Raw genomic sequence first — 12,319 nt, 5'->3', positions numbered from 1 at the left:
ACCAGCCCAGACGTCGTCATCCCTACACCGACTTTATTGCCAACACCCCCCTTCCTGCCTAGTGGGAACCCTTCACACTAGACCGCTATACCGGTGAAACCAACCTTGATAAACACCTCAAAGTCTACATCATCCAAGTCGCCCTATACACGTCTCAAGACGCGGTCTTCCGCAAAGCTTTCCCCACCACCCTTAAGGGCCCTACTCTAGAATGGTTCACAACCCTTCCACCCTACTCCATATACAGCTTCGACGCTCTTTCCCATATGTTCTCCACCCATTTCGCTGGCAGCCGCCCACATCAAACTACCACAATCTCCCTCCTAGGCATTAGGCAAGAACAAGGCGAACCACTAAGAACATTCATAGATCGCTTCAGTAAGGCAGGTCTTCGCACCCCACATCTCAACCAAGAAATGATCCTCCAATGCATGGCACTCACCTTACAACCTGGTCCCTTCGCCAACAACGTCTACCTCTACCCACCTGCCTCCATGCACGAACTCAAATTGCGTGCAACCGACTATGTCCGCATGGAGGAAATGCAGACCCTCCATACCAAATTCTGCAATGACTACGCAACCACCACTGCCAACCCTACCCCACAACCTCCCTGCCCCGATACCCGCCCACGCGAACCCCGCCAACCCCGCTTCACCAGATATGCCCCTCTTACTATAGCCCGATCCCGCATCCTTGATGAGACCCTACAAGCTGACCTCATCCCTCCACCACGCAAGACAACCACTCCTCCTAATGCTGATATGACCAAGTATTGCCGCTACCACCGCAATCATGGCCACACGATAGAAGACTGTAAAGCACTCCAGGATAAGATAGAAGAACTGGTCCGTGCTGGTCACTTTCGCTGCTTCATCCATAGAGATGAACATTCCTCTCGATCCCGCCACCCCCATCGATCCGACCACAGATGCCCTCCACACGACTCCCGTCACGACAAACGCCCAGCCCCACCCCCCAACCAGGAACCCCAACCGGGTCGCACCGACATCACCCCCGCCGACCCTCCCCTACGTGGCACTATCAACACCATCTCTGGTGGCTTCGCTAGTGGAGGATCCACCTCTTCGGCCAGAAAGAAACACCTCCGCCATATTCAATCCATCAACCATATTACTCATTCCCATCACAGACGCCGCATGCCTCCCATCATCTTCACAGACAATGACTTTCACGGCCTCGACCACCAACAAGACGACCCCATGGTCATCACTGTTGAAATTGAAAACTGTAACATCCCTGACTACCCCTCCTCGGGCCCTAGAAGCTGTCAGGTTACTATAGCCCAATGCACCCCAACCCATCACCCTTCTCCGTCCATTCATACTGGGTGGGTTGTTGCCAGTGGGAATCGAACCCACAACTTGGCGAAGAACGTCGCGTAGCGGTTAAGGCTGAGGGCGACAAGTTACTGAGCGCAGGATTCATCGAAGAAGCTCAATACACCACTTGGCTTTCGAATGTAGTCTTGGTGAAGAAAGCCAATGGCAAATGGCGGATGTGTGTAGAGTATACGGATCTAAACAAGGCCTGCCCTCGCGATGCCTACCCCTTACCCAATATCGACCAGCTTGTTGACGACGCGGCAGGGAATAAAGTGCTTAGCTTTTTGGATGCATATTTTGGATACAACCAAATCCCCATGGCCGCATTTGACATGAACAAGACCGCCTTCATCACGGACGATGCCAACTACTTCTATAGAGTTATGCCTTTTGGTCTTAAGAACGCTGGAGCAACCTACCAACGGCTGATGGACAAAGTTTTCAGCCATCTAATGGGACAATGTGTCGAAGTGTATGTTGACGACATGGTTGTCAAGTCTCCAAGCCACCACCAACATGACGAAGACCTCTTGGCGGTCTTCTCCGCGTTACGCCAATACAACCTTCGCCTTAACCCTGACAAGTGTGTATTCGGAGTCGACCGTGGTAAATTTCTCGGATTTATGTTGACCCAACGCGGTATAGAGGCCAATCCCGAAAAGTTCAAAGCGATTATCGAAATGTGCAGTCCCACTACCATCAGAGGTCCAACGCCTCATAGGCCGCCTTACAGCCATTTCCCGCTTCCTACCCAAACTGGCTGAACAAACCCAACCCATAGTCCAACTTCTAAAGAAATTCGCCTGGTTCACGTGGACTGACGATTGTGAACAAATCTTTCAAAAACTAAAAGCCACCCTAACCTCACCACCTATCCTCCATAAACCGGATACTTGCCAACCCCTCATAGTATACATCACCGCCACCGACCATACCGTCAGCGCCGCGCTTGTCCAAGAAATAGAGGGCATGCAAGATCCTGAAACTAGATATCAAATGGTGGAGAAGTTGGCCATGTCCTTGGTCCACACAGCTCGCCGCCTACGCCCATACTTCCAAAACCACAGCATCACCGTCAAAACCGACTACCCAATCCAAAAAATATTGCAGAAACCAGATCTAGCAGGACGGATGTCATCTTGGGCCGTCGAGCTGTCGGAATTCAACATTGGCTACGAACCCTATGGCCCCATTAAAGCCCAATGCCTCCTAGATTTTGTTAACGACCTCCAGCACACACCCACAGTGGACCAGTGGACACTTCACGTAGATGGTTCCTCAAATCCGAAAGGTGCTGGTGCGGGCATCATATTAGAAGGGCCTAACGATATCCTCATTGAGAAATCCCCCCACTTTGCCTTCAAAACATCCAACAACCAAGCCAAATATGAAGCCATCCTCGTCGGCCTTTCCCTTGCCCGCAAAGTTGGTGTCAAGACGTTAACATGCAAAACCGACTCCAAACTTATTGTAGGACACCTAAATGACGAATTCCAAATTAAAGACCCCCATCCTTCTACAATATTACCATCTGGTCTGCACAATTATTAAATTCGCCTTTGAACGAGTTTGCATCGAACTCATCCCCAGGACCGACAACATCAGAGCCGACATCCTCTCCAAATTAGCCAGCACCAAATTAAAAGGCCGCCACTGATCCCTATTACAGCAAACATTATCTACACCCTCCATCACACATACCTGTCAAAATCTAATCCACTCCCCAACCGACAGTACCACCCCTCCCCAAAACCACAACTAGACCACCCCCTATATTTAATACCTACAAACCGGCAACCCCCTACAAGATGCGAACAAAACTTGGCTGGCTAAGGCCGCCAGGTATACCATGATAGGCGACGACCTCTACAAACGCGGATACGGCCAACCACTTCTCAAGTGTGTCACTACAGAACAAACGCAGTATATCATTAAGGAGTTACACAAAGGCATTTGCGGCTACCATTCCGGTGCACGCACTATGGCTACTAGAATCCTTTGAGCCGACTACTTCTTGCCGACTATAGAAGCGGACTGCCAAGACTACGTCAGAAAGTGCAAATCATGCCAAAAACATGGCAACCTTATCCACCAGAAACAAGAACAACTCCATTCCATATTATCCCCATGGCCCTTTGCTAAGTGGGGAATGGATATCCTCGACCCTTCTCCCCCGGCAAGGGGCAAGTGAAATTCCTGATTGTAGCCGTCGACTATTTCACCAAATGGACAGAAGCCAAGCCACTGACCACTATCACGGCCAACAAGTTTAACAGTTTGTTTGGAAAGATATTACATGTAAATATGGTGTTCCACATACCATCATCACCGACAATGGCCGACAATTTATAGATAAGGAGCTAGCCAAGTTCTACACTAGTATGGGCATTAAACACATCACAAGTTCTGTAGAGCACCCACAAACTAATGGACAAGCAGAGGTAGCCAACAAAGTTATCCTAGTGGAACTGTGTAAAAGATTAGATAGTGCCAAAGGCCGATGGCCCGAAGAGTTGGTAGAAGTGCTATAGGCTTACAGGTGCACCCCTTAGTCATCAACAAATGAATCCCCATTCAGCCTAGTTTACAGTGTAGACGCCATGATACTAGTCGAAATTGGCGAACCATCCCTGCGCCGAGAACTGTTCGACCCAACCCGTAACCACCAAAACATGGCCACTCACCTTGACCTCCTACCCGAACTCAGAGAAAAAGCCCAGATACACAACTTAGCCACCAAACGAAGAGCTGTCAGAAAGTATAACGCAAACCTATGTCCACGATCATTCGTAATCGGAGACTTAGTATGGAGAATGGCCAGTAGTGCTAGAAAGAAGGATGGCAAGTTCTCCGCCAACTGGGACGATCCATACCGCATACATGAAGACGCAGGAGGAGGAGCTTATCGCCTGGAACACTTATCTGGGGAAGAGATTCCCAACACTTGGAATGTGTCCCACCTCAAATTCTACTTTAGCTAAATGTATACTGTATCGAACCGAATACTTGTAACCCTGGGTGTACTCTTTTTCCTCACCTGGTCTTTTTTAACGAGACACCCCATACTCAATGAATAAAATGAAGGGTTCTCAATTATACGACTTTCCTCTATTTTTACTTTCATATTCGTTTAAGTTCCCCACCCTTACCACAAGTAAGCGGCCTGGGTTGAACACCCTTAACTCGTTGGTTATTCGTTTAAGTTCCCCACCCTTACCACAAGTAAGTGGCCTAGGTCGAACATCTAACTCGTTGTTTATTCGTTTAAGTTCCCCACTCTTACCACAAGTAAGCGGGCTGGGCCGAACACCCTTAACTCGTTGGTTATTCGTTTAAGTTCCCCACCCTTACCACAAGTAAGCGGCCTGGGTCGAACACCCTTAACTCGTTGGTTATTCGTTTAAGTTCCCCACCCTTACCATAAGTAAGCGGTCTGGGTCGAAAATCCTTAACTCGTTGGTTATTCGTTTAAGTTCTCCACCCTTACCACAAGTAAGCGGCCTGGGTCGAACACCCTTAACTCGTTGGTTATTCGTTTAAGTTCCCCACCCTTACCACAAGTAAGCGGCCTGGGTCGAACACCCTTAACTCGTTGGTTATTCATTTAAGTTCCCCACCCTTACCACAAGTAAGCAGCCTAGGTCGAACATCCTTAACTCACAATAGCGCACACAAATATCCCACACATACACAAATATAAAGAGTAATTAACCCGGAAGTAACCGACATTCATAACACATTAAAATAAAGCAATGTACGAGTTATTACAGACTTAGAATCATCAAACCATATTGGAAATATTAAAGTAAAAATCCTAAGCTGCCTTCTGCTTAACGTCCTCTGCCACCACCTTGTCACCACCAGCATTGGCTTCGACCGCCTCGTTCTCCTCTTCAGCCGCATCGTTCTCCGCCCCATCATCCGAACTGATTTCATCTTCCTTGACGAACTTCCCATCTACAACATCCTTGTTCACATCAAATTTTGAGTATGCGGCATCAACACCTTGGTAAAAAAAAGCTGCCTGCCGCAAACCGTTCTCAAAACCGTTGATATGCTCTTGGATGATGCAATTCTTCAAATAATCAAGCTCACCTACAACACCATCATACTTGTCTTTCAGTTCATCATAGTCTTCCTTCAGCTCCCCTATTTTCTTGTTCAATTTTCCCTCTGAGTCCAAACAGCGAACCTTCCACGTTGTCAGCCTTTTTCTCTCTTCCTCCCAACCCTCCCTTTCCTTCTTCCACGCAGCCCTCTCTTCCTCAAACTTGTCGACTTTCCCCTGCAACTCCTCCACCTTTTCCCGACCTCCCTCATTCACCTCCCGCCAATATAAAGACCCCACACGGCGGCTTAATATCAAGGCTTTGCTTCCAAACTCCACCATCGTCCTCACGATATGATCTGCCTCCATACCATCAATAGAGTTTATAATGGTATCTGGGAGGTTGATCGCGATATCTTTCCTGATAGATATCTCCGACAACTCAATCAAGCCAGACTCCGGTCCCTTTCACCCCACTAGCCGACCCCGTCCCACTGGCCGACCCCGCCCCGAGTAGGGCCGCCCTCACTTTCTTCACATCCTTCCCCTTGCCGGGGCAAGGCGGCAACTCGGCCTTCCTCTTCGTTCCGCCATGCAGGTTGGGAACATCAGTCTTCCCAGCTGCCTTGGCTTTAACAGCCATCTCTTTCCTCAACGACTGGAAGAACGCCAAATTCTTCTTCCCCGATTGCGCCATATGCCCTACAACAACATATTAAACCCCGTTTAAAACAACTTAGAATCATTAACACAGTTTAAGTAACAAACAGATACCTTCAATATCAATAATCGGGTGCACCAAATTATAAACTCTAACTAGGCCCTTAGTGGGCAACTTATCAACAAACTTCATCAAGGTCTCCACCATCTCCTTATCCCCCGCCGATAACTCGTCGATGCCCATATCCTTATACCGAGAGGGGGTACCCGTCCAGCTAAATGGGAACTTCGTACTCCCATGCATTCAAGAAATAGGGCTTGCCCTCTTCCTTCACCATAACTTTGAAGTATCCGTCCTTAAAATGCTTGAAGGATTGGGAAAATGCGTCCAATCTGCTGATGCTGGGACGACTTATCAGAGATAGCCAAGTAGTCAGTTGGCGGGGCCTAGTATCATAGAAGTACAGAAAAGCGTAAGGTGAAGGCTCCAAATATAGGGATTGGCACAGAATGCGGAAGGTTTGCATGTAAGCCCAACTGTTTGGGTGCAACTGTGTAGGTGCCACGTCCAACCCACGCAACACACCCATGGTGAAATCGTCTAGCGGCAACCGCACATGTAGCTGAGAAAAGTGACACATGTACATGTAGAAGAACTTCTCCGTTGCCCCCTCTTGCCCGGACACACACGGTCGATGGTGCTCATCCTCTCTAGGGAAACAATACCCCCGCTTACACCCTTTGCGATGACAGGTGTACAATTCAGCCAAGAGTTCAACAGGCGAGACCACCGGAATAAGGATGATTGATTACGGACATCGGCAGCCACCCACCCGTAACCACCCTTGGCCGGCCAGTTACTCTCGGCCAACTCCTCTAGGGGATCTTCTCGGACCTCCCTCACCGTTTCCATAGGGATTCCACCTACCATACCTCCGGAACTGGTGCTCTCCTCGTCAACTTGTCTACCTCTACTCCTCCCAGACTCTACACTCTCACTACTAGACGTAGACAACGACACGCTATCACTACTAGACATACCTTTTCTCATGTTTCTCGAAAGATGTGGGCTGGAATTGGGAACTAGTCGGACAAGGAAACACACACAAAATCTATGAATAGGAAATTCTCGCAAATGAACCAGTAAACCCTTACTTGTTCTAAAATCCACATTTATAGGCCAGAATCCCAAACGGCAAAAACCCCTTCCCGCCAAAATAACAACTCATACCAATCGACACAATTATTCCAAGAGACATGACTCTTAAAAACGACGGCGCCAAAACCCCCTGATTTGACCCCTAACATCTCTTCACCTACCATCAACCTTTTATCACCTTTAGCCTTAACACTATTCATCATACTTAAAGGCTGGGGGACTGGTGTACCACACCCATCGATCCCACTACCATACCAACACATATCACCCTTGACCGACACCTATATCGGCCAAGGCTAGGGGACTGGTGTACCACACCTAGCCAACTCGACCAAATAGTAATAAAAAGATACATATATGCCAAAGCAGTCAAGTAGTCAACCTAGGCTGAGTTGGCCTGAGCCTCCGATAACCTAAACGTCTAGAGGAACATCCTGCACAAGACAACACATGACCAACATAAACCGCCAAGGAAAGTAGTCGGCCTAGGCCGGCTACTCCAATATACTTAGTAAAGTCAAAGCCCCCCTAGCGTTCAATAGGTCTTCCTAAGGACCTAGGTCAAGGCCCATGCCCACTTACAATCCAAACTGAAGCCCAAGCCAGGGCCTGGCCCATGGCATAACCAAACATGATTAATACTCTATAAATACATGTGGACCCCAGTAATTAAAGGTACGCATTCATTACTCCATTAATCACTTGATTTGACCTTTTGAGAGCTTTGACTTACTTGAGCTTTGGAGTCCCTTCTGCAGGTAACCCCTCCTGGGTCCAAACCGACATTTATCAATCGGGAAGAAGCCAACTGAGGAGATAGCAGACTACGTGGGTGAGGTGACGCTTGTGCCTAACTTATCTTGTTTGTTCTCTGCAGAACAACATCCATGTCATCATTTGTGAAATTATCAGATTTATCAATGGAATCTGCACTAAGATATTCTTTTGTTTCTCCTACAAAACAATATTAGTGTTAGTTTTTTGTGTGTGTTGCATGTATTATAGTAGATAATGAAGTTAGACAAATAACAAATGATTTACCTGGGATCAATGACAACATGTAGTCATTGATTTCATCCATAGTCTCGATTCTACTGGCCAATATCGCTCTACTCTTAAGATAGTTTTCATCGCTGTAATTTTGAATTAGTTCTGGATATGTGGAATCCACAATTGCTTGAAGAGGATCATTGAATTTTGTTATCAAAAATTCATGTGGTATTTCGATTTCAACCACTCCATCATTTGGTTCACACAACTTTCCATCTCCAAGTTTAACAATCCAATCAGAGAATTGTTGAATTTTTGTTGCTGTAGATTTTTGGAGTCCTGATTGCATAAGTCTCATGTTCTTGGTCAATGTCAATGTCTGATCGAGTTCCTCTAGGAATGACAGGTAGAATTTGTCTAAAGTCACCTCCAAATATAACCACCTTTCCTCCAAAAGCTGAATTACATGTTATATCGTCTTTCATAATGTCTTTCAATGTTCTATCTAGGGCTTCAAAACAAAATTTGTATGTCATTGGTGCTTCATCCCATATTATAAGATGAGGTACTCTTAATAGCTGGGCAGCATCAGAACCTTGTTCAATGTTATAGATTGAATTTTCAAGTATAGGAATCGGAATTCTAAATTTAGAATGTGTTGTTCGTCCACCGGGTAACAAAAGTGATGCTATTCCGCTTGATGCCACTGTGAGGACGATTTTTCCCTTTGATCGTAGTGCTGAAGACAATGTTGACCACATAAAAGTTTTTCCTGTGCCACCATATTCATACAAGAAAAACATTCCACCATTGTTCTTCATAACAGCCTCATTTACCTTTTCAAATATGTTCTTTTGTTCAGTTGCACGATGAAATAAGTCAATTGTCGATATAATTATTATACGACAGGTTATGCTAAATATTTCGTTCAAGCATTTACATAAAATTATATTTCAACTATTCACCTGTCATTGAATTGTAGTTTCTTTGAAATACATTATGTTGTTCCACCATGTTATAATCTAGTTCAGAGTATATCAATCTATTGCCACAATTTGTTGTTGCAAAAGCATCAGGATAAGGCATTGATGGAAACTGTTTCAAACTTCTATTTTTTTGTAGAAGGTCTTCAATTTCAGATAAAGTTAAATTTTTGAAGCTGTCATTGCTAAGTTGCAATTCTGCATAAATAATATCAGAATTACTAACATGTATTTTGGTGTTAAATGAAAAAATTACTTTGGTTAATATATTAAATATACCTGGATTTGCAGCTGTTATTTTTTCCCTGTGCAGTATACCATCGGACAACCAATGCCATGTCTTTTCCCATACTTGATCTGGTTTATTAAGACTATCACAAACTAACATAGTTACAAATAGTTTCCTTAGGAAGTGACCATATCCCCAATCTTTCGCTTCTGTTATAGCTTCTATGTATTCATTATCATCTGCTAAGAATCCAGAAGCTTCACAGGCATCTCTAAAAGTTGGATACAGTATATTGTTGACTGTCCTAATGTCTTCGGAACATAATGGCCCTTTGATTACTGTTAGCATTCTCCTAAGATGGAAAAGTTCACCTGCTGTTGGTGGGACCCAAATGAGTCTTCCTTGGTTTCTAGCATCTATCCTTTTTTACATATACAAATTTTGAAACAAAAAGTGGGTATGTTAACCTCCTTGCAGCTTCATGCATTTTATTGCATTCCATCCAACTTGTAAACATAGATTCTGCAACTGTAGGTTTTCCTAGTATATCGTCAATATAGTCGTCATCCTTGAAGTACACTAACTACTCACCAGGAAGATGAAAAAAATAGTCTTTCTACAGTTGAATTTCTTCCGTGAATAGGAAATGAAAATATTCTCCAACATGCTTCACTGGGAGATATATATCTACATTCAACATATTGCTTGATTTCATCTACAACTTCATGTGAAGCCAAAAATTGGTTGTTGTTATCCACTATAGCTACTGTAATTCTGTCATAACCCTTATTAATGTATTTGAATAAGTACTTTATCGAGGTACTTCTATTGCACCATTCAACATTGATATGAGCTTGTTACTTAAGCAACAACTTGGAGTTGTGTGGAACTACTGAACGGTTGTCTAAGCAAATATCATTCTTGACAATAAATACTGAATTATTCCTTCTACGGTAGTGTGGGAATCCATCTTCCGAAATAGTAGTTGTCTCTTAAAATATCTTTGGATAAAACCTTGAGCATTTTCCATTTTTCATGCAAGGTAGAAATTTGTTTGCTAATTCACATGGCCCATGAATCATATGGTCCTTCACACGTTCATAAAGTTGTGGCTCTTGTTTAGGACATGGTATTTCAGCTGAAATCACCCTATCAATATCTTCCGTAGTTGGATATTTGCAAGTGAAATGCAAAAAGAGTAGTAGATGTGCATGTGGCAGACCACGTTTTTGGAATTCAATAGTATACATATCTGCATTCAAAACATATAAAAGTTATAACATGATAGAAGGAATTATTAATATATAGTAGGTTTGTAGATTCTTTGTAATTCTTACATGCAATAACCTTTCCAAGGAAATGATTTTTGATTAGGTCTGTTAGAAGTTGATCAAATTTAATTCGGAAGACCCTTGAGATCAAGTCTGGCCTATCAGAAGGTGTCAAGTTTAGGTTACATAATATCCTGCGTATTTCAGGCCATTTGGGATTGCATGTGAAAGTTAGAAACAGATATGGAAAACCAACATAAATACAAATCGCCATTCCATCAAAATATAATTGATTCATAAATTTTGTGCCTGCAACAAAAGTCGATGGTAGCACAACTCTTTTGCCCTTGGTTGATCCTTCTTCCTGCATATTTGAACTTGTTTGACAAAGATTATTGTACTTATCCACTCTAAGCTTTGATTGGTTATTTCTAATAAAGGACAACCGTTCAAACTCTATCATAGTATGACCGTCAACCACAAATTGTTGAAACAATCTCTTTGATCTCAGTACTGTTTGGGCTTCATTTTGTCTTGTCTGAATTTTGAAACAGAACCATTCTCTGATTGTTAGCCGGTTCTCTTTGTATTGTTCCCAATCGTGATATCACGATGCCTAAGATCATGTCTATATCCATCTTTAGCATATGGAAATAGTAAAGGATATTGAAATCCTAGGTAACTGGTGTGTAGCTCATTAATTCTTTGCAACCTTCCACTTCTGTTTTCCATTGTAATATCCCTTGGAGAAGCAGTGTCAACGTCACCAACAATTAGGACTGCTACTTCTGAAACATTAGGAGTATTGTATATCCTTCCATCCTTAGTCCTATTAGCAATAAGTCTTAATTCCAAATTCGTAAATTCTGTTGTCTATAGCGATCTCTTGTCATCCTAAATGATTTTGCATGAACATTGTGTTCATCTAACATGTTCGTTAACTTCTTTACAATTTCGATATCTACCTTGTTGTCATTTCTGAAACAAAAACAATAATTTGAAATTGTCTTAAGTTGTATAAGTTTTTCATTGAAGAATATTGGTTAAGTAGAATTACCTTAATGATTGCATTCTATTGTGAATTTCATTTTCAGTGTCGTAGATGTAGAGTTGGGAAATCTTGGTACTTCTCCAACAGATGGTAAAAGACTTTCAATTTTATGACAAGTTTGGCCTTGTATTCGTAAGTTAGGAGGACCATGTCCATTGTTGTAACTGTTATCAATTTTTGCTCCAGGTGATGTAAATGCGAACATCATATTATATGTTCTAATATGCTGTTGACAATTTCTAGACTATTGAATTGAATTCAAATAGTAGTTTTTGCATCACAATAGGGGGATCATTCAAAAAGGGTAACTGAAATTTTCCATTACCACAACACAATTGAAACTTTGGATTAGCAGAATGTGCATGTTTGTCTATTCTTTCTTGGTACCACATTTGTGCTTTGCAGTGTCTACCTATGAAAACTAGATCACCTATATTTGCATAAATAGTGAAACATTAAGTATTTCATCAACAATTTAATTTAAGCATTGAATGTAATAACATGTTGATAGAGGATTAGATATCATATCTGTGTGGTAAACTGTTGGGATATTAAGTTGCCATAACAATAGCAATAATTTCA

The 12,319-nt window shown here is 43.3% G+C and overlaps 1 protein-coding gene across 1 annotated transcript; it reads right to left on the bottom strand.

The window, feature by feature from the left end:
* Nucleotides 1–8,063: 8,063 nt before the first annotated feature.
* On the bottom strand, nt 8,064–9,763 carry LOC114175175 (uncharacterized). Its single transcript, XM_085670302.1, has 5 exons — nt 9,466–9,763; nt 9,200–9,384; nt 8,631–9,039; nt 8,255–8,542; nt 8,064–8,167 (listed from the first exon to the last, which is right to left on the bottom strand). The coding sequence occupies exons 1-5, from the start codon at nt 9,761–9,763 to the stop codon at nt 8,064–8,066; spliced, it is 1,284 nt and encodes a 427-aa protein (XP_085526428.1).
* Nucleotides 9,764–12,319: the final 2,556 nt, after the last annotated feature.

Source organism: Vigna unguiculata, chromosome 3 (genome assembly GCF_037176805.1).
Source record: "Vigna unguiculata cultivar grain cowpea cultivar isolate G323 ecotype 2 chromosome 3, ASM3717680v1, whole genome shotgun sequence".
NCBI classification, from domain to species: domain Eukaryota; kingdom Viridiplantae; phylum Streptophyta; class Magnoliopsida; order Fabales; family Fabaceae; genus Vigna; species Vigna unguiculata.
Note: the sequence above shows the minus strand (reverse complement) of the source record. Positions and strands in the feature narration are given on the sequence as shown.

Excerpts from the sequence above, each read along its gene's own strand:
- LOC114175175 (XM_085670302.1), bottom strand. The coding sequence starts at position 9,763 with ATGCTAACAGTAATCAAAGGGCCATTATGTTCCGAAGACATTAGGACA. Across the intron at positions 9,040-9,199 it reads ACATGGTGGAACAACATAAT|GTAAATGAGGCTGTTATGAA; the intron begins GTATTTCAAAGA and ends ATATTTGAAAAG. Across the intron at positions 8,543-8,630 it reads AAAGGTGGTTATATTTGGAG|GACTCCAAAAATCTACAGCA; the intron begins GTGACTTTAGAC and ends TTATGCAATCAG.